The following is a 26132-nucleotide window of genomic DNA, read 5'->3' as shown; positions in this document are numbered from 1 at the left end:
TTGAGGGTTGTACATTCGAAGCTAAACGGGGAAGATCGATTAGCTGTTATTTGTATCATATCTGGTTAATAACGTATAGATCTTAGTACAATATTCAAAGAAATGTATTATTATGTATTCATGGTTATTAAGAAGGCATTTCTGGTTGTTTAGTTGTAAGGTTATTCAGATTGAATATCCGATAAACCAAATAAAAAAGAAACGTTTTAAAAATCGAAGGCCGTAAAAAGACGCTTCGTACAACAAGTCACAATTTTCATATTTTCGTTCAGTACGAAATAATTGTTTCATCTTTGTGATACTTTCAGTTCTGTCTATTTGGGTTTGGGTGCTTTAAGTATTCCTTACTTGCTTACTGTACTGTTTTATCATCCTTGGGATATGTTGTCTGCATGTTAAACTTTTATTTTGAGAGTTTATACTGAAACCATCTCTTTTAAAATCCTATTCTTTTTAGTTTTTTGTTGAGTTTACATGCATTCTTTTACTTGGGACAATACGCTTTTCAAGGAATGGCATTTACGTGTCACATTGAATGTTTCATATTAACATTGAATAAAAAATTGAAAATAGATATATAATACACATGTATCTTGATGCCTATACCCCATGACGTCATAGAATCTGCATAGGGCAAGAAACCAATTCAAAAATGGTCCAGATTTTATTTTATTCCATATTTCTTTACTTTAAGCGTATTGTGTAGAATCATTTCATTCTAGTGAATAAAACGTACATGGAATGTTTTGTTTATGAAAAGTAAAACCGCATAATTGAATAATCTATTCAGGCGGTCGGTTTCATTCACTTAATAATGATTCTTTTCTTACTACGAAAACATTCTATGTATTGGTTCGTTACTAGAATTAGCGGGATCATCACTTCTTCCCATAAAATATAATGAAATTTAAAAAAAAGTTATGGCAGAAAATTAAGCCCAGACCGTCTTAAAATTGCTTATATACCTCATGAAAATCGCAAAAAAACTTACCTGGTTAGACAATGTGTGTATTCTATTTAAAATTTGTTCCGAATTCCCAAGGATATGTGGCATTCAATGAACGTATCCCCAACACGACCCAGCTATAATATTGTTGAATATGTGCTAAATAAAATATCAAATTACTCCATTCAAGCACCGATACAAGCACCTATTATTTTATTCTCAAAACGTATGACTAAAATTTATTAACTATGTTGTTTTTTAATCATGTCAATACTTTAAGGTATAATTTAGGTGTTGAACTGGAAATATTTTTGTATAAGCACACATGAAATAATTGAAATTACTATTTTTAAATTTATGGTAAATGCTAACATACGAATTTTTTTACAATGAAGCATTTTGTTCGCATTGTAACTTTATCAATATTTATGGTGTTGCTAGCTTTAATCATGTCACTATACTTCGGTATAATTAAAAATGCTATAGTTTTTATATTTACCTTTTTGAGAGGAAGAGGGTTACGGCGCACCGACACAAAACAGGAAATATGAATTTGGCTAATATCAGGTGTTTCAAACAATGAGCCAAAACAACATCGCCTGTTGGAGCTTAGAGTTGCCAGTAATTCTAACCTATTTAGTAGTTTCTTCAGATCACGCAGGGATTAACATTGGTTGCAATTCCGATACCCCGAAAAGGAAACCCTGAAGCTCAAGGAAATACTTTGTTTTCATTAATACGATTGTTTTTGCTTACCAATACTTTCTCGAAACACATTTATTCAGTTCTCGTGTCCTTACTTTGTGAGTATGTTTAGGTCAAATAATGTTTCTTATCTCTTTCTGGTTCTCCCGGAAGGGATACGGTAGTAAAGTATATACGTCAACTACAGTATAGCGTAAATAATCAATTGCTTCCATTATCAAGAATTTCCCATGGCGGTTTCAAATTAATTGCAAAACATAAAGTAAAGTAGTTAAGACTACAATATCAAAGATCACGATATATTTTGTAACATGTTGCATGAATAATATGCAAGATATTTGAATAGAAATACATATTGTAATTCGTTTAAAAGATGAATACACGCGTAGGTAATGTTATTAGTTTAAATGATTAAGATATCTTCAATGTGACACGCCAGTGTCATTCCATGAAAAGGGGTGTATTGTCCCCAAGTAAAAGAATGCGTTTGCCCTAAATTTAAACGAGAAAACAATGGGCGGAAAACACCAAATTGAGTTAAGAAAGGGGATTAGAGGTTATGAAGCCTACATATCACAGATAAGACGTCAAAAGACATATTTAAAAGGCAGACACCATATCCTAAGGGTTATTATACAGTATTCTAGTAGAAATTATACTTGAACCACCGAAGTTAAAAACAAGATCAGATAACACCACAAACATGTACACACAATAACAATGTCGTGCTGAACGATCTTCAAAGATTGAAAATATATTTTTGATTATATGTACGGGGCGAATTGTTACGGCCTCCATACGCCACAAACAACACTGATATGGCAATAAAATAGAAAAAAAAACAGAATCCCTAAAGAAAGCCGCCAAAAATTTCCCGGCATGACCCGTAAAATAATTCATACTATAAGGGTTTATTTCGCTTAAAATAGATAAATACAGAATCCCTAAAGAAAGCCCAACACGGCAAAATTGAAAATGTTGCAGGCTCGGTTTGATTGAGCCTGTTCATGGACGGTACTGGAAAGTGCAAGTTACCGTCCACGCCCCCTAGCACCGGCTTAAGCAGAATTCAACATTTAAACATGAAATAGTAAAATTTAGAATTTAGAAACATCCGCAGATGTGTTCATACGGCGGTTATCATGGAACCTTCAATGTGACACTTCCGTGCCATTCCATGAAAAGCGGCGTATGGTCCCCAAGTAATAAAAAGCGTGTGCCCTAACGAGAAAACAATGGGCCGGAACTAAATAAAATGGAATTTTGAAAGGGGATCAGAGGTTATGAAGCCTGCGTATCACAGATTAGACGTCAAAAGACAAATTTAAAAAGCAGGCAACATATCCTAAGGGTGATTCAACATTATTCAAGTAGGAATATTGGAACCACCCAACTAGAAAATGCCGAAAAGTTGAAACTAAAAATACCACAAGCACAACAATAATGTCGTGCTGAACGATCTTCAAGGATCGAAAATATAACATCATTGATTAAATGTACAGCCTGTACAAGAGGGGGCGTCCTTGGCCGAGTGGTTAAGGTCGTTGATTTCAAACCACTTGAATCTCACCGCTGTGGGTTCGAATTACGACAGGGACTTTGGATTCTTTCATGTGACGAAGCTATCCAGCTAGCTTACGGAACGTTGGTGGTTCTACTCAGGTGCCCGTTCGTGCCTGAAATAATGCACGGAAGGGCACCTTAGGTCTTCCTCCACCAGTAAGGCTGGAACGTCGCCATATGGCCTATAATGTGTCGGTGTGACGTAAAACCCAATCAAACAAACTGTACAAGAGTGCGTGAGAGATGTTGAACATTATTTCCCATAAACTGACCCAATTATACCAAGTCTGCAAATTTTCATATAATATTGTTGCTTTTCAAGATTTTAATGACATTTTCCAAATTATGTCTTTTGTTGAAAGAACAAGTATTTTTTTTAATTGATTTATTGTGTAATTTTTCTTCATTAATCACATATAGCAAAATGTATGTTCTAATACATAATACAACATGTAATGCTTTAAAAGGAAATTGAAATACTATCAGTAGATCAACACTACTTAAATCCTGAGCATTAACAAATGATGATATTCAACATACTACAAACTAAGTAATACAATTTATAAACATATCACAGTTAACTTTTTGAAAAAAGAAATACATATATAGCATCATATTTAAACATATGCAAATAATCGTCAACGTAAAAGGTCTTATTTAGAGAAAAGAAACAAAAAACCAATAGCTTGTCATTGCAAACCTTATTTATCTACAAGTAATGTGCAAACGAATTTTTCTCTTTATAATGTCACGATTGTTAAGTGCATTACATCAACAAATTTTGTTTTTTAACGTTTTTATGTCTGAAATGAACAAACTTTATTTTTATTATTTTAAAAAAAACTCAGATGAATCATTGATCCATCAGTCGAACTAATCTTGTTAAATTATTCATAAATGGCCAAATTCAATTCAACAATAAAACGTCCGACTTCTTCTTTTTTTTGACAAAGCTCCACCAAAAACATGCAGCAAATAATAAAAACCTGCAATGAAAGTTGAAAGATTGAACGTTGTTTAAAGTCTCACCAAATTTGTCATTGGATGTGGCCGTTACAATAAACTTTTGAAATAAGTGCATAATAGTTGATGTCACTTAATTTAAACATATTTATTTAAGCTCGATTGCGAAACAAGTTCTTGCAACTGATATTTATCACTTTCGAGTCCGCTTCCTGGAACCAACTAGTACTGGTGTCTTTTGAAGAAACATGGTCGTGACCCAAGTAGGGCTCGAACCAATGAGAGACAGACACCTTAACCACTAGGCCACCGCTCCCCCATCTAGAACTGACTTACAGTGACTTCAGCTTTTCTATTTTAAAATAACAACAGCACCATTCTTCGAAGTATTTTTTGACAAATGTTGAAGATTAAGTGTTTAGCAACGTCTGATTATAGTATTTCCTTAAGTCCGGTTTACACAAGTTCTGAATATAGGGATGATCGCATTTATCTGTTTATTTAATTACTCTATGATATCTGCGTGATAAGAGTGACAAAATAGATTTGATAATCTCAAAGGAAGTACATGTAAATACCTATGAAACAACTGAGTTTATTAATATTCTCACTTTAATTAAAAACAAAATATTATTCTCACCAGCAAATTATATATGCCTGTCATAATTATTGCGAATAAGAAGTGCGGAGAAAGTGCCTGAAAAAAACATCAAAACAATTATTATCCCTATAAGGTATGTGACACCATTAAATATTTAGTTTACTTAAATATTCGTTTAAATCCAAGATAAGCATACATATTTGATAAGAATATTACTCGTGATAAGAGCTTTCATTAAGTCTCTATCTATATCAATAAAAATATTGTAAAAATATTTGACTCGTATATATCATCGTATATCTATATCATCATATATCTGTAAAACATTTACCTGCAGATATTCATACGTTGTTATTGATTGATATAAAATCAACCCACTGAAGCCACAGCTACATAAAACCTGTTGTAAATAAATGTAAAATATTTAATGAAAATTATTGGCAATGCATTTTTTGTCGATGTACCGGTAGTTAGTTAAAAGTATATGAATAGTCATTAATATGAAATATTAATATGATACTGAAATGAATGTTAAATTGTTAGAACCTATTTATAACCTGGATATCTTTCGTGTTTGTTTGTTTTTTGTTTTTTTTCGATAGGCTTTCGTTTCGTTTTGTTCAGGTTATTATGAAAGGTGTAAACATTCTATTTGATCCATTAGTCATACTAAATATTTTACTATAATATATATTTTTTCTCACCAAATTGTAACTATATATTACTATTATCCTAAAAATGTAATATAGCCGTTTTCCATTATGTATTTGTATATGTTTATGTATGTATACTGCTGATGTTTCCCGCTATTGTGGGACTTGTGCATTTTGTAAATAAATTGAAATTGAATCATATCTATCTAAATCACCTGTAACAATATATCAATTGCTGTACCTCATTGTGCCTAAATTGTATAGCTCATTTTAAGTGTGTTGTTATATGTCAACGCTCTTAATATTTTGGCATTTTATTTTACACACTATATATAGGCATATTGTTTTACACGCTATATTAAGGCATATTGTTTAACACTTAACATGTGTATATTTAGGCATTCTGTTTTACACGCTATGATGAATAAGACAATTGAATTTAAATACTCAAAAATGATAACAATTTGTTTGATTTATATTGCCTTTTGCAATATCAAGAGCGGATTACATATCTTAGAAAAGGATAATGTATAAACCTTTTAAAACGTTTTGGACCAATTCTGACCGAAATCATCGAGTTACTTTACCCATCACGGAAATATTTCATTTCTATAACGTTTTATTTGCATTAAAAGGATCTAATTTAGTTATAAATGTTAAAGAACTTACATATGCAATGAATACCCTATAATTTGTATGTGCATTTTTCCAATGTATACAACAAATCAAACTTATCAGGTGAAAACAACCAAATAGCAAGATCAGCACACTTCTGTTCTTTAGGCGATGACATTCTACATCAGGGCATGTGTATGTGAGTAGACCGTGAATTCCAACTGCTACCAGGTCAATGCCTTTAGCCTTAAACGAAAACATACATCTTTCAGATAAGGAAACAGCAAAAATAGTGAATTAAACTAAATGTTAAAGGCTTAAGACTTGCATTTTATGATTTGACTCATAGTCGGTAGTGATGATATGAATTACTATCCTCCTATTACTACAAACATCATTTGGACCAAGAATCCATTACATGGATATGACATTTAACGTCTATATGAACATTACAAAAACTTTCATGTAATACATAACGGTTTTACTACAATCAGTAAATACGATGGAGTTAAATAGGAATGATATTCCGGTTCAAATAAAACTGTATATGAACATGTACCATCTGTATCTTTTGGTTAAACAAAACTATGGAAAAAACAAGTTTTGAAAAAAAGGATTTTCGTTTTTCTACCCAAATTAAGTTAAAAACAATGTATTAAAGAATCACATTTACCAGAAACAGACTCTTCATCAAGGTTTTGATATTGCATATTGTGCTGCCGTATTCCTTTGGAATTTTTGAATCCATTTCTAAAATAGAGAAAAACAGACCATCCGAATAAATACAATAAACGGCCTTTCTTACATACATTTTTAAACATTTACGAATAGGGCCATATAATTTTGAATTGAACACCTTCATTTCAACGAAGATATTGTAAAGTTACTATTTAACAATTATTGTATGATGACGAGGTGAATATCCTTATATATTGACTAAGCTTATGTGTTGTTCATCGAGGCCATACAGTATCTGTTTTATTTATATTATATATTTGTAAATATAAAAATTTCAAGTATTAATTTTTCAAAGTTGTCCGATTTCCTTTTTCATAGAGACAATAATACGCAACTCGGAAGCTGTTTCCATTTTTCGGCATTTGTATCCCTTTCTTACCTTATTGGTTGGCGGGTACCCATTATCCTGTAAATCAGTTGACGATTGTTTTCTAATAAAAGAAGTTAGAGTATAAGCGCCACGCTTTATGACGTAATTTGTTTATATCAATATCACCGAGTCGAGGTCAATGTTATTTTATATTTTGCTGTCTGTCGTAACAAGGTTTAACTGATAGTCATATATAAACATTGTGGAAAACAATACAGAACATTATTTGACACACCTATCATTTTACATTTTGACAGAACTGCGTTACTTCGATACAATAAGGATTCGGTATGGGTTTTTTTATACTATGAAATGAAAACGAGATTAAAGTGATTTTATAAGTAAGTTTTCGACTCACAAAATTTAACCGGAGCTAAACTCGTAAGAATTGAAGTAATATTTAATTATATTGGAAATTTTATTTGGTCCAAACGCTAGAAGTCAATAGACAACATTTTATGTAAAAGAAAAATGCAGTAATTATTAATAATACAAACACATTTCTCTAATTTATATTTGTTTACGCTCTTTACGTACATCATTTCTTTGTATAACGTCAAGGAATGTCTTTAATGTATCAATTTATACCGTTTTGAATGGTACTAAATGGATTACGTGCTGAATTTATCTCTAGCGAAGAGGGAGTAAAGTTCCGTCAGTATTTATCACATAGTTTTAAATCAATTATTCATAATTGTACCTTTCTTAAGCTTGAAATATAAACGAACATAGGAATTGGGAACTTACAGATCAGACTCAGAAAACAAGTGTTAATCCACGTGTATCCAAAATGAGCCAGTTCATAGCCTGGCCTTTAGTCAAATATTTCCCAACCTAGTGACGCGCGAGAAATGTTTCGTACAAAACACTAAGACTTTAACCCTTATTTATTTTGTCAGCAATCTATATAACGAATAAATCATTCGGCGGATTCTTTTATTTTCCTTTTTGAAACTTAAATCATGAGCTATAAACGGGTAGTAAATAATAGGCAACTGTTTAAAGTCCGTGTTTCATATACAGTCAGTCACATTGTTACAAGACCATGTACATTTATGTAAGTCTAGAAAAATATTTAAAAGTTCTATCGCTTAACTAAGAATATCGAAAACGAATAATAATAGTTCATTCGAAGACATGACATAACAGAACAGTTAACGAGCTGTGAAGTAAACATAGTTGTCGTGATTATCCAACTCCCTAACGACATTCATAATTAGAAGAGGGAAGGTCAGTACTTCGGTGCCTGCTCTCGCCTAAAGTAAATCAGATGGGAGCACCTGATATCTTCCTTCTACGGAAAAACTAGAAAGTCAAAACGCTGTGTATCGTATCTTAAAACTAGGAAAACAAACGAAAATTGGAGTACTGTAACGACTTTAAAAAGGAAAATAGAAAAAAATTAATTCCTACTAATAGCTTTGATAATATTACTTATGATTGTAGTTTTAAACGTCTGTTATTCCTAAATATCTAGATTTGTATTATCAATGAATCAGAAAAATATAAATAAAGTAATATTAAATACAAATAATACTTACATTTTCTTACTATATTTTCAAAAAGGTGGGTTTTCCTCTTTAAAAAAGGCACTCCTTATTTAATCTCAACAAATAGTTCCTTCACGCGTTAAGACCTAAATATAGATTTATACACAGTAGATCAATAATTAATAAATACTACACCAAAATATTTCTTTGACTGACAAGTAAGGTTACATAATGTATTACGAATATATTTACAAACGAAAATATCTGACTGTAGAGTAGGTATAAATAATATGTATATTATTAGACCGAACGCCTGTTTGTGAATATATTAAAAGGTTTAAAGTTAATGGCATGGCTAATCAAAAATTAGACACGTCCTATTCGCTTATACATCTACAGCGTATAGATAAAGCGTTTAAAAGTGACAACGATACTGTAGTAAATACAGATCAGTACATCATACAGTTTGGTAGCCAGTAACAAATCTCCAGTAGCGGATCAAAAGCGTTAAACTAATTTTCTATAATTTTTATTGTCAAAGAAAATGTTAAACGCTATTATTGTTTTCAGGGACCTTTAGCAGATATGAATTCACTTTGGTTAGCTTCGATGATGACATATTTATTTTGTCATGATGCTGTGTTACAAGTACCCGACATGTATACAATTTCAACCTCGTTTTGAAACAAAAAAATTGGAAACGTCATTCAGCGCAGATTTAATTTGGTATTTATTTCCAAAGACTTTACAGTAGCATAGTAAAGGTAAGTCAATGAAGGGAAACACGGGGTCGTCTCAAATAGGATTTTGTCTGTCAAAATTCAATGTCAACTCACATTTAAGTATCTTATTAATAACATATATTTAATCAGACAGGAGTAGTGTAGTAAGTTCAATATTATATGGTTCTGTATAAAAAGATTTTATGCTGTGGAAATAAGGCAACAGAGAAATACATGAAACAAAAGAGTAAACAGCAATGTCCTAGCAGGAAGAAAGGTTCGAGAACACGGTCGGCAAAGGGGAAATTGCCTGTGCCTGCAAGTGAAAAACTCCAGAAAGACGTCCAAAGCCATGATAATGAGGACGTATATTGTGAAGCTTGTCACATAACGTATAAGGAGGATGAGAGGACCTGGCTTTAGGTAGAGTGTGGGTAGAATTGACCTTTGCTAGTAATGGATCCATACAGATTGTCTTTATTATAAGATTAATGGAAATGACACATTCCTATGTCCTAGATGCTATAAAAACTTACACTTACTTGCTAAATATCATTATATTGAGGAACATTAGATGAATATTAGTTTATGTCTGTTTAACACATTGTATATGTTACAATAAAATGTGAACTTTATCTCACTTATCAATCACAAAGTTCCATTCAGTTTGATTAGTTATGTATGTAACAATAGTGATTATTAAGTAACAAGTTAAAAAGTAATGCATATCATTATATGTTGTAGAATACTGTTATAATCATAATGTGCATTTAGTTAATACTATGTGTTTTATTTTTATAGCCTAATACTATTATTATACCTTATTAATACAATATTGTATCATTAATACAAAAACTGTATTTGTAGTTGCTTAAATATAACATATTATATTTTCAGTCTTGGTCCTCTACTGACTGACTTACAAGTAGCAGACGTGACCATTCGCCTGATTGAAAACTGCCTTCAAACCCCACAAAAATGTTACTGAAAAACGCTGTCATCAAAAACTATCATGTGTTTCAAATCCGTCCCCCAAAACAACTATTGATAGCGAGTACACAAATACCCATGACGTAAATGCTTGTGTTGTCTGGCTACCGCCTTTGGCAACATTCCAGGAACATATTCAGGATCAATTTACTTGTACAAAAGACAACAAGTGTTAAGTGATGTAGCAGGTTTACCTATTGGACATGTGCCTAAATGTCTCAGTGAAGTATTTGGAAATGTCACGGATAATGGTGGCAAGATATTTGCTGAAGTCACTGGAGACCCAGTACCTAGGTTTCCACCATGGTCATCTTTAGACCAGGAAGGTGGTGGCATTGTTTTATTTTTTTCACTACTCTTTTTAGATAATGATATTGGTGTGTGTTTTAATATACTTGAGAAAAGTTTTGATAATGTCACTGAGGGTAAGATGATGAAATTTCTCAAAGAACTCTTGGCGTGTTACAGTATAAACAATTTGTCACAAGCACATGTCTTATTTATTAGCAAATGCTTAAGAATATAGGCTATCTTTTATTAAAGACGTTAAAATACATCTAATTGTCATGTTCATATGCCAGTTTGAATATGTAAGTTCATTTTAATAAAAATCAGCAGTTTTCTAACAATATTGTCTATTTTGAGTATGTCCCTGCATTAAAATGTCACGTGATTCTTTACTGGAGATACTGATCCGCCATTGGGGAATCAGCGATGGTCTAAAACGAAGCTGAAAGTTATTCATTGGATAAATCTTTGTTTATTTTGTACATGTACTAATGACAGTAAGAAATATTTAATGACATTACATGAAAATTTAATGGTTTGTCACTGGAGACTAAACTACATGACTACATTATCGACAGAAGGTAATATACACAAAATATGGCTGTGTAGTCTACGTATAAAGGTTAAAATACTCACGGAGATGAAAGGAATGCATAAAAACGACCTGTTTTACATATATCAACTTCTTAATTTCAAAAATTACTTGTATTTTGTCAAATAGATAATCTAAACGGGAAGAGAACAATAAATAATAAATTTGCACGTATGGCTCGAATTCGCTATTTCTTTTAGAATCTGTTTACATCAATGTTGACATATAAGGGGGTCGATAACTCTCATGTGAAGCATATTTTTTATCGCTTAACAACCTGAACATTACTCATTTTTCGTTACAAAGAGTAATAGTATAGAGCCAGATGGCCCGCTTCGTTAATGTACAGAACCCTGGTTCGAGTCCAGGAAAAGGCGGTTTTTTATCTGACATTATTCTTTTGTTAATCTAACTGAATTTTACTTCCTTGTGCATTTCATAAAAATAATTGTATACAAATATGACAAATATGGCTAATGAATTTCAAAAAGGATAGAAAATACTATTCAGTTTTGTATAAAATAACGTACATTTATTTCTTCTACGTGTAAATTTGAGCTGAATGATTAAACTGAAAAAGTGTCACGATAAAACGTTTATAAAAGAGAAAATGAACAATCAAATGAAAAACTATAAAGACTTTTTAGAAAGTAAAAATCATGCTAAAGTATGTAAAAAGAAACATGCACGAAATATTATCGATTCGAATTCGAAAAAAAAACATTTTCATTTCGAGGATCTAACCATTACGATACCCAGGCTTATGTCTATTATACTAACCTTTATTCTGCTTTATTGTAAAAAATGCAAAATAAAATAAAAATGACTTGCAAAACCCATTAAATCATAATAATACCACGGAATAATAAAAATGTTATTATGTTAACAGAGTATATTCTATTTATAGCTATTTATTGATTGAATAATCGTATGATTTTGTATTTCAATTTTGTTATGACATGCTTTAAATTTCTGGCGATATCTTCACGTAATCATTGAAACTTAATATACTTCCGCTTCAAATTAAAAGTGTAAATAAATTCGAATTTTTGCGCAATAAATATTTACCTTTACTTTGGTATTCTAGCAGTTTCATGCATCAGATGCATTTTCGAACAATATGTAACATAAAAGACCGTTTTACCGAGGCCGGTGTCGACAGATTGCTGCAGTAACGACAAAGATCTAAAATGTACTTGGTAAAGGTTCTAGGTTATCTTATTGATTGGTTTAATGATATTACGCAAAGAAGCACAATTACATTGCTAATAACTTACTTGACTATCCGATAATTTATATGCCCCCTGGAATAAAGTAATTGAACCATCCCTCCGTCCGTCCGTTCGTCCGTCCGTCCGTACGAGGTTAACCTAAACTGAAAAGTTGATTTTTTCAATAGTGCTACCAGTGGCTTCATAATTTACATGTATATAGTCGCTTACTTATCAATAAAAAGTAAATGATCTTGGCGAGTTGCATAAAAACGGCTTACATTTTTTTCTAAGTTATTGCCCTTTTCAGCACTTCGAAAATAATATGGTTATCCTAAACCGGCAAATATGATATTTCTTGAGTTCTATCTTTACTTATGGCTTCAAAATCTTAACACTTACTTATCAATACAAAGTACATGATGTTGCCATCAATTTTCCCCAGTTTTTTTCCATTTTTATCACTTTGAAAATAGCTTATTCCGGCTAGTTAGATTTATATTAAACTTCTTATGATTATATCATCTATTTTATGATATATTCCATATTTAGTAGGTGGATACCTTCAATGGTCCTCTCACTTTTTGTGAAGCAATTGTTCACTGGGGTGGTCAATGTCACTGGTGTAGAAAAATATTGTTTTACTTTTTTTTTCATACAGCCTTTAATTTTAAATTGATGTTATTCCTGCTTAATACTGACGTCCCTAGGGAGGTTATCTTAGGGGTTAGTTGAGAAGTTTCTACCTTTGGAAGGAGTAAGGGGTCATTACCACTGCTAAAAAAAATTCACTTTTACATACTTACATACTTTAATCACTGACATATGCCTTTAATATTTAATAGTAAGGTAATTTGCATTGTCTTTCTCCTTTTGGGTTGAGTTAGGGGTCAGTGGGTCAATGTCAGGGTTGTTTAAAATAGATAATTAAACGTTTGCTTATACACCATTAATCTAGTGGGTCAAGGTCAAGAGTGCCAATCATAGATTTTTACACATTTGCCCATATAGTCTTTATTAATTGATAGATGTCTTTCATAGTTGGTAGGAAGATTTTATGGTATTCTTCCTTTGGATTGAATAGGGGTCAGTTTTTCAATGTCAGCAGTGGTGTAAACCTAGATTTCTAATCCTTGCTTATACAGCCTTTACCTATTGATGATATTTGGAAGGAACATACCTTGGACGGTCCAGTGTTTGAGTCATAATGTCAAGGTCACTTGTGCCTAAATTATATAAATACGTTATACGTCAACTTTTATATCCTCAATTTTATTGTTTCGTTTTAAGTCCTTTAACTAAAGTTGTCCTAAATCCATATTTGATAAACATATTTCATATACATGTATATCCGTATCAGCCAATGCCTATGAACATAAGTCAATTATAGAACTTCTTTACTAACCTATTGTTCCATTGTATTGTTCAACAATTCCAGTACATGTAAAAATGAATTTCATTGTGTTCAAGCGTTACATTCGACATTTGTACGTTAATACAATTGGTTTGAAATAAATTTATTCAGGATAAACATTATCTTTAAGGTTAGTGTAGTTACTTCGTTATCATTTTTGTTTTGTTCCTGGTTATTACCAATGTACAGCCTTTAATTTTGGTTAAATACTATCTTTTTTGATAATGTTATAATGTATTACATTACATTCTTTCTATTTATAAACATTGTACATGTATATTGTGTAATCAATAGAATTGAGAGTTATGACTTATATCAAAGTTTAGAATAACTTATAGTTAGGATTCTTTAGGGATTCTTTAGGGATTCTTATTTTCTCTATTTGGTTAACATTGTTGATAATATGTTTAGCGTGACATTCGTCATGTGTACGTTTCCTAGAAATGGTTTTAAAAAGATTTATCTAGGGTGAATATTGTTTACTTTAAGGATTCCTTCTCCTTTACGCCATCACGAACCTTTCAGATAGATAATTGCGTGACTGCGCTGGTCCTATAAAACTAAAAGAGTTACCATAAGATAGTATCCACAGCAGTCACGCAAACCAAATACTAGTATCTAGGCAGAATGTTAACTGTATAATAAAGTTAATTTTAATTTTGCATAAGCGTGCATATAATGAAAGCGACAAAAGTGTCACTCCTGAGGTCCCGGGGTCGATCCTTGGTAACCCCCTTGAGATTTTTCAGAGACACTTTCAGTGTTTCCGACCTAACTAGAGGTGTGCTGGTAAGAAATCCAATTAATCCTTGAATGTTTCAGTGCTATACACTGGGCATGTAAAAGAACCAAGGGCTCTTTTTAATAAAAACCAGGGACTGGTTCCCGGATTCCCTTGTATCTCATAGCTGTCTCTAAAGTGACTAGTTCAGAATCATGTCTACGTCCCCACGAGGGGTTTGACATTAATGGAAGAAAGATAAATACATTTTTGTAGATAGACATATATCTGAATAAGAATAAACATGATACATTCTAAACTAATCCACTTATTCATATAACATAGATAACATTACATAATATATGTTTTGCTCATCCGTATATTTTTTGTGAGGCCATTTAAATGTTTTAAATTCAGCATGTTCGTTGACAGTAATTTGGAACTGTTAGGTTGATTTTTTTTCCAATTTTACCAGTTTAAAGAGCTGGTAAAAAAACTGTTTTCATTTTTAGCTTGCTCAGGGTGAGCTTTTAGAATCGTTGAATGTTCGTCTTCTGTCGTCTGTCATCCGTCGTCCGTCTTCACTTGTTCGTTAACACTCTAGCAGTCACATTGACTCAATCATCATCAAACTTGGTCAGGATGCTTGTCTAGGTGATAGCTCGGATGAGTTCGAACATGGGTTATTCCGAATAAAAAACTTGGTCACAGTAGCTAAAAATAGAAAAAACCTTGTTAACATTCTAGCGGTCACATTTTTGTCCCAATTATCATCAAACATGATCAGGATGCTTGTCTGGGTCATTGCTCAGATAAGTTTGAACTTGTTCATCTCGGATGAAAAACTAGGTGACCTGAACTAAAAATAGAAAAATATTGTTAACACTTTAGTGGCTACTGTTTTGATTCAAGTATCCTGGAAATTGGTCTGAAAGTTTATTTTGATGATTTCTAGGTCAAGTTCGGAATATGGGTCACCTGGGTAAAAAACTAGGTCACACTGCTCAAATATGGATAATCCTTGTTAACACTCAAGTGGTCACATTTTTGACTCAGCTGTCATGAAACTTGGTCAGAATGCTTGTCTGGGTAATTATTCGGATGAGTTCGATGGGTCAGGTGAGCGATCTAGGGCCATCATGGCCCTCTTGTTTTAATTTAACTTTTGGAACAACTGTTTCAATAAAGTTATCTAGCCTTAGACCGCTATTCCATTTATATGTGATCAGAGGTCCGCGTCCGTCATCCGCGTCCGCTAACGATTTGCTAATCAAAGAATACGTTGAATATATTCCTTTTGTCCGTTTACAATCCGCTTCCGTGACGGCATCCGCGACGTTTGGCAGGATGAGCGATTTTTTACGGACGCGGACAGTAACGGATAGGTCTCGTCACGACAGAATACCTCGAACGAAATTAAATACTTTATCGATTTCTAAAGAAAATACTAAAAAGCTCACCAAAATAGTGTTGGAGAACCCATAAGTTTATGATCCACCAATGACAGATTAAAAAAACAATCTTGGCTTCGGTTGCTAAAGAGATGTTATTCAAAAACCTAACTGGTATTCAATGTTTTTCCTTTTTCTTTTTACCTAATTCTTTGATGTTACAACTGGTTTTGGTAGTAGAATGAAATTATATCATATTCTACAAATAATTATCATCTGTTCGCTATACCATAATTAAAAGTATATAGAAAATAACGTACTTCCGGACATGCACCGGACACGGATCACGGCCGCGGGTCACGGATCGCGTACAAATGGAATAGCGGCCTAAGACATGCCTTCGTCAAAAGATTAGATAAAAAATTGTCTTTTGCAGACTGAATCAAGGCCATTTGTTTGCTAACCCTAGGTTTTGGCAAATGATGCGGTATCGTCCACCTCCCGCAACCTCATACTTAGGATAGTCTTCGTGGCCTGATTACCAATACAGCCAAGAGATGTGTATATAAAATGTAATAATATGGTCTGTTCCCGAATGCACCGTGTTCATTACTGCTACTGGTACTGCAGTACATGCTGCAATAATTTTGCAAGTACTGATACGGAATTACTATAACAAAATGTTGCCACTTCTGGTACTGGTACTGCATAACTGTCTTAAAAAGTGGTACTGGTACTGCATTACCAGGCAGAACTTTTGTTTTGATAAAAATGTCATCAGATTTTCTCTTTGTGTTTACTATAAAGAAAAGAGCAAGATAAACACTAATTAATTGCTTCTATTCTAAATAATCTTATTTCAAGTGATACTGTTAGCACCATAAAAAAAATTGTTATTTACATTTGTATAAATTGAACAGAGGTGCTAAGGTATTAAAGGGAACAAAAGACTGTTGTGTTTTAAATGAAAAATGATTGCATTGCATAACAGTTGATTGGTTACTTACATGAATACGTGATGTTTGTGAAAGTATGTTAAATCATTAAAGTTGTAAAAAAGTAATGTTAACTTTTAAAGTAAATAATAATTCATTTTGTTGCTGAATTATGTCTACATTTTTTTAAATTTGAAGTGTACACATGCGAAATGGAAATACAATGTTTTAAAAACTGTATCATTAAAATATGTAAAAAACATGATATTTTACTTTTGTTTGGCAGTGTGCATTTATTCAAAATATGATGAATCTATAAAAGTACTGGTACTGGTACTAATACTTAATTACGTCCTTAAAAAAGTACTGGTACTGCAGTATTGAGCAAAAATCTAGTACTGGTACTGGTAATGATACTGCATAACTTGGCAAGTACTGGTATTGGTACTTACGTACTACACCCGTAGTATTGATGCAGCTCTGGTTCTGATCATGGTATTGGGCTGTGGACGGGTGGCACTTTCCAGTACCATCCATGAACAGGCTCAATCAAATCGAGCATGCAACATATTCAGGTGTTTCGTTTTGGACGTACTTTAGGGATTCCATTTTCTCAATTTTACTTTATGTGCTTTTATATTAATGTTTTGCTGAGAACATATTTTGTAAGAAAAGCATATTTAGTAAAAAAAGAAATGCACAGGATTATGTAAATACATTCATTTTCGATAAATAAAGTTATTTACAGAACACGCAATATCTAGCAACACGCTTAATTATCATGATTTTCTAAATACAATCATGACTGTTGAAAATGTTTCACAAGTCGAACATTTATCGAGTGGATCTGCGCCAATAAGTCTGGCTTCGAATAATAGGTGTAAGTGTAATATCGGGACCAATATTTTACTTTGAAAAATAGGAGGTATACGGATAAATTATAAATGCATTTCGAATAATACGTTCGTGTTTATATTGATTTATATTTAGATAAAACGGGACCACCGATATACTTTGGATAATGCCTGGTATTCGAATAAAGGGTTGTCGAATAACCGGGGTCGGACTGTATAGGAATCATGCTTTAGTAGCTCATTTTATCTGTGGTACATTAAGCAACAGAAGAATGCAATGTTACGAAACATCTGTCAAAGTGAGCGTTTTTAATATTATTTGCATACTCACATGAACAACTGTAAGTAAAATTGGTCGGTTTATTGCATGATTTCTAAGCAATAATTGTTCCGGTCAAAAAATTCATAAATTATACTTGCATTCTGTCTGCATTTGTTTTGCAGTTCGGGCAAATCTTTTCCGATTTAGAGAAAATGATGGTGCCTCATTTCTTTTCCATACGGAATGTTTTTTTATTTAGAATACAGTTCTCTATTTTTTGCATCTCATAGAGTGCAAATCAATACATATTGGTTGCCAGTGGTATGAATTTTTAAAGGGTTGAAAATTGAGTACCGCTCAAGCCGGTGCTAGGGGGCGTAAGGGATGACGCACATATTCATTATCCCTTATGTACAGACTTAATCAAACCGAGTCTGCAATTCTCTTGTAATTTTGTTGTGATTAATACTTCCGAGGGATCACTTTGTTTCCAGATTTTTACACAGAATTCAAACCATTTGACCTTTTTCTGTATCTCTCACCTAACGCATTCAACTCATGGTATTTTCTGACTGTGTGTAATTTCCATGATACATGTGTATTTACACAACAAAAAAGGTTCAGCTTGTCATGATATACAAAATGAACCAGCCCAAAGTAAAATTATCAATTTATTCTTACAATATACAATGACTCAAGTGTTAAATGTTAACTTGCACTTTCCATTACCGTCCATGAACAGGCTCAATCAAACCGAGCCTGCAACATTTTCAATTTTGCCGTGTTGGGCTTTCTTTAGGGATTCTGTATTTATCTATTTTAAGTAGTAAAATTACTAAGAGTTACTTCGTTCCGAATAATGTTTTAATAGCATACGGATTTCCGTTTTCAGCACTTAGATAGGAAGTTTGTCTGTAGTTCGAAGTCAGTCTCCATTTGAATTATCGTTACCCACAATTTCTTTTAAAATATCTACACATAAAAAAGGGAAATAAATCGTCTCTTAAGAACGATCAAAACGGTAATATTGAACTGCTGCAGGTTTGACTGAGCCTGTTCATGATCGGTACTGGAAAATGCAAGCTACCTTTCACGTACCCTAGCATCGACTTAAGCGGAATCCAACATTTAACATGAAATTTTAATTAAGAATCATCCGCAGATGTGTTGAACCACTTATTTTAATTTTACCAAATTTTACTTGGACTTGGACCTTTGTATTATTTAAAAGATTTTAATTCTGATTCATAAGTAAGCACAGGAGCTCAAAAAGACTTTTAAAATAACTTTTTACAATCTTATCTACAGAAACTACTGTGTCCAGAGCCTAGATATTTGCTTGTTGCATCACGTCACGTTGTATGAATCTACATATATAAACTATTTCCCTGAGATCACAATTGGTCCTGCCTCAATCGTGCTCATTTGGTAATGTCAAGTTACTGTCAAGTCGGGCACTGCGTTCTGTGAACGTCGCCTTGCCTTGTCAATCTACGTTATCGTTTTTATATTATTCCCCTTTTTGTGAAACTACAATAGCAATTCGAGCTTTTTGGCATGTAGCATTACAAATAGGACCTTACAAAAGTAACATATGCCATGCTCCTGGGCTTACACAGTTTACCTAAACTTGTATAGATAAAATGTCTTAAAAACAAACATAATAAATTGTCCTTAGACTTTTCTAGCAATCTTATGCGAGCGACCGAACGCGAATGCCTCTTTATGTGCTGTGTTTGACATTTCATTAGTTATTAGCATACTAATATGTGGTGAAACACGAAACAATTCTAACATAAAAAGAAATAAAAGACATGCAAATTGAACCTCAGATTTTCTCAAAAAGCATTGGAATAAAGTAAGCATGTGTCCTGTTACTGGCATTCAACCTGTTCCTTTATGCATATTGATGAATCAATATATGCATATGAATCTACAGCAAAATCTGCATAAGATGTACATGTACAATGAAAATAATTAATTGTAGACGAAGAAATTGCCTGGTCCAAATATGTAATTAAAATATCAAGTTAATAAATCTAATTTATATTTTTTTATTCATTTTATTCAGAATGTTAAAATATTTCTATTTCAAAGTTAGACGTTTGATAAACTGTTTAAACAATTAACTTTTATGCTGAACATATGAATGGTAAATTTATATAAAGATGATAAGCTGTTCTTTATATTCGCTTAATTTAGACATATTTAATATAACAAATGTCAGTTAGAATTGTATGTATTACTCAATTTTTAGTCTGTTACAGACATTATACATGTTTTGATCATGCTAAAAATAACCCCAAGTTTCTTGTTGATTAGCTGTTTGTGTTTTGTACGTTTTTGTAGTATTTTTGTAGTATTTTATCTAGTATAATAATACAAGGTAATTTGTTAAAGTCATTTGAAACATAATCTTACACAACATCTGCCACAAATAGCAATTCCATTTTATGTCCTTAAATATTTTTCTCTTGAAAATGACCTTGCTTCCATTTAGGCAGCACGTATCGTGTATGAGAGCCATATAGTTGTGTTGTTGTAAGTCCGTAGTTTTATTCATTTTATAGATCATATAAAAATGTTTATACGACCACGATCGCAATATCAGATGATAATAACGGAATTGTCTTCATAATGATTTTTTGTACACATTTGAGAATACAGAGGGATGACCATGAAAATAAACAAAACAAAAGTAACACAGATAATCGTAATTATTTTATATCATATGCACAACAGGGCCGCAATGTTTTAAATGATATTATACATAAATGTTAATTTATATCATTTTTGGAGAATTGAATAATACTATGAGTTACATTTATAACATTATATTATCATAATATAAACACGAAAGTAGCAAAAGGGTTGAACCACGAGTTGTCTTCCTTTAAGACATTGAGTACTTTTGTTATGGTCACTGGGTTTTCTATTATATGTTTCTACATGAACATTTCGGTGTTTTACTTATTTCAACTTTTGAAACCATATTAACTCTCAGTTTTTCACTTGGCGGGGACTCATTTTATTTACACTGTCTTCTTCATAGGATCATGGTGGGACTAAGAGTGAGGTTTGGTGCACCACTAACAGGTTTAAACTCCCCAGCAGTACTTATGCTGCTGACCGTTCCAAGGCGGCGCCCCTCTGTGTTCCTCAGATGTATGTCTTTGTTGTTTCAGACTGTTTTGGTGACAATTTTGTTTGTGTCCCTTGTTGTTTTCTCGCCTACGGAAAATATCTTCCCCTTTGCCCCTAGTTTTATTTCTTTATATTAAACCCCCCCCCCACCGTGTAGTGGTTGCGTTCATTGAACGTCACCTTTCCTTGTATGTTGATCTTGTTTATCATATTTTAATAAGACGAAGCATGTTTCAATGATCTATATTTTTTAGGTGTACCTACGCTTGTACTTTACAAAATGATATAATTTTCAAGCGCAACTTATATTTTATTTCACTTAGAATTACTTTATTGTGTGCAATCTCTCGTAACCAATAGATTTAGGTCACGTAGGTCGAATCCCGACGAGAAATCTTTTTATTGTTCAAGTGAAGGACCTTGTAAAACAAATATGCAACAATTATTGATTCTTTATTCAATTCAGCTGCTCAGATCATGTATGTATCTAGGCATAATTTGATCACGCACCAATGATATTGATTAATGTATAACTTCTTTGTCCAACCTATCTAATAATAAAGAAATTGAACAAATATTGATACTTGCTAGACAAGTACGTGTATCTGACATTCATTATGATTAATTTATGTATTGTTCATGCGAAGTAAATTTAAAATAAATTGAAACGAATTATGGTAAAATAAAATGTAAACTTGCTTTGAATTCCACCTGCTCACTCACTAGATACCATACCATAGGCATAATGTCGGGTTACAAACTGCTCGAATGAAATATTTTTAAAAATATGCAAAAAGTAGGCGTCATATTCATGTTATATCGGCCTATGTGACACAACGTCATTTATGATATCAAAATTTCATTATTAGAGCTAATTGTACCAGTTTAAATGAAACATTCAATTAGTGTGGGGGTACTACAAAAATACGCAATGGAGATTTTTGGCGCAACGGTCGCAATGGAGATATTATTTTAGTAAAAAAAACGACACAGCGCCTTAATTTAAGTCATTAGGTTACATTTGAGCATCTAAAATGAATGTTTAGCTCTTGTGAGAAAGTTGGTTTTCAAATGTTTCATAAATTGTATATTTTTAATTGCATTGAAGAGTTATGTTCCTGGTTAAATGGACATTTCATGGCGCAACGGATTTTTTTTTTTTTTTTTTTTTTTTTTGGCAAATTATCCCTATTGTTCGAACAAAGTACCCAATTTGAAATTTGCTTTTAATATATATTATCATATTATTATAACGAATAAATTTAAACTTATACTGATTGAATAAAATTGATTAAAACCTACCTTATTCTGTTCATGAAAAGCTAAAACCATAAAACTGTTATATGAAAATCTCCGTTGCGCCGAAAACATGTCCAATTCGCCGTCATGTAAATTCATTAAGAATAATATATTTTTAACACACATTCCAAAATAAAGGAAAGTAAATCATTTTTAAAAGGCTATTACTTATTATTCTCAATTTGTATTGCTTATTTCACGAATTTAAGTTATCTGTAAACATAAGATCTACCCGTTATGAAAATTTTATTTTACTTTGCGCCGAAAATATGTCATTTTCGCCGTCCATTTAGAATCTGATATAGTCAGTATTCTACCTAATATAAAATCAAACATGTACAATATATGTTAAAAATATTAACAATACCAACTTTTATTTAATTATTTTTTGTTTTAGAGATAAAAAAAAGTACATTGTTTTGTATTGAAAAAAAGTTCTCCGTTTTGCAAAAATTCATCGGCGCAACGGAGTTATGAAAGTTATTACAACAATACAATGAATGTTTATAATAATAAAAAAAAACGCTTTAAGTTGATTATGTTATTTCAAAATATGACTTTATTTAGCATATACTAATACAAATTCAATACAAAAAGTACATTGTTTGGGAATGTTTAAAGTTATGAAAAGTTAAAACGACATTTACGCTTATTTTTACATCTCAATCTGAGATAAATTAGTTGTACATGACTTACTTTAATGGCGATTGAACAAAAATTACAAATGTTAGGACTGTCTAAAAATATTTTTTTAAAAACTGCCACCCTCTTTGAATAAATTGAATAGTTCTGAAGGATTTTGTAGATATTAATGTGAGTCACGTGGTTTTTTATATACTCAGGTGACGTTTATTATAAAAATCAACAACTTATTTAACAAATAAAGGCGACAGTGTAGATTTTTCTGGAAAGGATCATGAAACTCTCACTCAATAACATACTTTGAAAGAATACGATATAACATCTGTATGTCTATGCAGCACTAATATTTGATCATTTACCTCTTATTTTTCTACATTGTTAGACTTTGATCAATATATATATATATTCTTTCATATAATTATATATTTCAATAAAAATTTCGTTCCGCTTAAGCCGGTGCTAGGGAATTCCATTATGTCTCATGTACAGACTCAGATTCTGCAATTTAAATGTAATCTTGATGTGATTAATGCTTCAGAGGATCACACTTTGTCCAGATTTTTATATATTTTAGACCAAAACAGAAAAACAACAATGGAAAAGAGATACATAAGATGTACTTGGGCAAACATTTTATATCTGGTAATATTGTTAATAAATTCTACATGCAAGATGCATTTCATTTAATTTCACTAATAGAATAATGTTTATTCTTACACATATCAAATTGATATCGATTAAATATTACATTTTGTTCTTTTAGAAACATGTTTCTTCAAATGATCCTAGGAGTATTCGTCTACATAAAACAATAACTAAAACATCCATTATATTTGCTAATGCACTAACATAATTTACTTACTATTCCTCGAAGCAGATTTATATAACAGTGTTAATTGTCAAAACTGTAAATCACCTTTGCTTCGTTGTAAATTTATTGTCTTATGGTAGGTACTAAGAATGGTAAGTACCAAGAAGTTACAAGTTGTTTGAAATATTTAATGACACCCGCCTGATTTTGGTAAAAAATATATCTTTGCTTCATTCTTGTTTCTTTTGGAACATGTGCAAATATGTTTTGCTTTATATACATATATAATGCGTATACATGTGTATATGCACAGGTGTTTAGAATGATAATGTAATTGAATTTGTTTTTGTTTTCTTTAAGGCACAAGGCTTTGTACTTGCAGGCATTGGTGTTGCAGGTGTGGTAATGTTCAAGCGCTATGGTGAAGAATGTGTTCGCGCGAGAGGAATATACATAGTGCTCTTACTTCATGCTTGTTTTCAATTGATATCAACTGTGATTTACATCAAATGTAATTTTAAATTTAGGATGTCCAGGATATTTACTGCATACGTAAGTAGTTTGATGTTCTCTTTTATTGACTGATTTCGTTTTTTTAAAACATCATAAAATCGCAAAAGGAGTTTCTTAAAGGAACTTTACTGAGATTTGAAAGCCTAAATCATAACATTCTTAGAGCAGCTGGGTCACATAAAAGAGAAAGATTAGCAAAGTATAATTAAGAAATATAGTCTGAATAAATGAATAAATTGAATATCGTATTTTTGCTACTCTTAGTCGGATTTGCGTGAAAAGCGTGGCAACGTCTTCCAATTTTGGGTCAGCTGTTCACAATTAGAATAGAGGTATGAAAATTGAGAGCGAATGGTTTTTTCATTTTGAATACACGTTATTTATCTAAACATTCATCAAATGGAACATTAATCTTGAAAAATTATTTCCATTGATGTCATGTCAAAAAACTGCAGTGGAGTCCCATAATGTTATTCGATTTTTGCTTTTTAATTGAAAATAACACGGAGAGGATTGAATTGAGCAAATATTTAAAAACAAAATATGCATAACAAATACAAATAACTAAATTAAATTTTAGTTGTTTTAAAGTTTTGTTTAATTAATTGTGCATAAATTGATATTCTGCAGTTTTTATGGGGTTGTATGATTGGCTGCCTTGCAACATATCAAGCTGTGCTATCTTACGAATATAAACAGGTGATATATTATTATAAATATCTTAGGTTTTTGAATATGATTAGATTTTTACTCTTGTATGTAGATAATTAAAATATGAGAAAAGATGATACTGTAACATTTAAATGCGTGTAAAATGTATAACTATTTTTAAGAATCCAGAAAACCTAGAATATTTTTATACAATAATCTGTTTCAGGCAATTACTTTTCATGTGTTCACAAATATTCTAACAGGGCTGTTGGTCTTGCTAGTGAGTATACTTAAAATAAATTAATTTTTCACACAAAGTTTCGACAAATATAAGTTTGACTTGGTCACTCACATTTTTTTACTTGTAATATATGCATTAAATTATCGAGTTAACTACTGAGAGACAAATTAGACCATTAGACCCAATGTTCTAGGTTAAATGTCAAGAGAAATTATGCATGTACTACACCAGAGGATTGCACCGGGGAACCTAAGATGGTAAATCTGATGCTCTCTCTATTGAGCTAAGCGATTGTGCACAATGTGAATCCATAGTGTAATCAAAGCTCTGAAAGTACTTATGTTGTCTAGAACTACAGACTTTAGTATTCTTGTAGGGTGTAGAGTTTTGTTTTATATATCTGTGTATTTAGTTAAGTCTGTGTTATTGTTATTTTCATACCAAAATGAATGAACATTTAAAATAAACCTTTCTATAATTATATAATAATACATTGTTGAAATCAATTGAAAAATGCCTGATATAAAGGGGTTTGTTATTGTATTAGTTGTTCTAATTTTGATTGGCCGTTTAAGTTTTACTTTCAAATAATAAATAGTGCATCTGCTTGTTCTTGTTGGAATATATTTGCTAAGTCTTAAGATTACTGAATCTCCTTCGAAAGGTAGTGATTTTGTTTGTGACCAAGTGCTGAAAAACGGTTTAGTGTTTAGTTGTGCGCACACAGTTCAATAGTTTTGTTCATTTATCATTGAATTGTGGAATTGAATATCTTTTAGTTGACATGAAATCTTTAAAAAATTAAAA

At 31.8% G+C, this 26132-nt stretch overlaps 2 protein-coding genes and 1 long non-coding RNA gene across 6 annotated transcripts; 2 read left to right on the top strand and 1 right to left on the bottom strand.

Moving 5' to 3' along the window:
- Positions 1-3466: 3466 nt before the first annotated feature.
- Positions 3467-13940, bottom strand: LOC132755860 (uncharacterized). Of its 4 annotated transcripts, none has more exons than XM_060746791.1 (6): positions 13853-13940; positions 6720-6796; positions 6101-6292; positions 5110-5178; positions 4818-4874; positions 3467-4200 (listed from the first exon to the last, which is right to left on the bottom strand). In XM_060746791.1, the coding sequence occupies exons 1-6, from the start codon at positions 13905-13907 to the stop codon at positions 4102-4104; spliced, it is 549 nt and encodes a 182-aa protein (XP_060602774.1). In that variant the 5' UTR covers positions 13908-13940; the 3' UTR covers positions 3467-4101. The 4 variants fall into 4 exon arrangements, with proteins under 4 accessions (XP_060602774.1, XP_060602775.1, XP_060602776.1 ...); XM_060746792.1 differs by lacking the exon at positions 13853-13940 and adding an exon at positions 8696-8912; XM_060746793.1 differs by lacking the exon at positions 13853-13940 and adding an exon at positions 7902-8494.
- Positions 7362-10976, top strand: LOC132755863 (uncharacterized). Its single transcript, XR_009629258.1, has 3 exons — positions 7362-7442; positions 9215-9408; positions 10264-10976. It is a non-coding gene; the product is annotated as an uncharacterized LOC132755863 (long non-coding RNA).
- On the top strand, positions 13893-25559 carry LOC132755862 (uncharacterized). Its single transcript, XM_060746795.1, has 5 exons — positions 13893-13991; positions 23684-23751; positions 24281-24472; positions 25064-25132; positions 25311-25559. The coding sequence occupies exons 2-5, from the start codon at positions 23704-23706 to the stop codon at positions 25386-25388; spliced, it is 387 nt and encodes a 128-aa protein (XP_060602778.1). The 5' UTR covers positions 13893-13991; positions 23684-23703; the 3' UTR covers positions 25389-25559.
- The last annotated feature ends 573 nt before the right edge of the window (positions 25560-26132 follow it).

Source organism: Ruditapes philippinarum, unplaced genomic scaffold, assembly GCF_026571515.1.
Source record: "Ruditapes philippinarum isolate M1 unplaced genomic scaffold, ASM2657151v2 ctg5173_1_1_1_1, whole genome shotgun sequence".
Lineage (NCBI taxonomy): Eukaryota > Metazoa > Mollusca > Bivalvia > Venerida > Veneridae > Ruditapes > Ruditapes philippinarum.
This window is presented reverse-complemented; position numbering and strand designations above follow the sequence as displayed.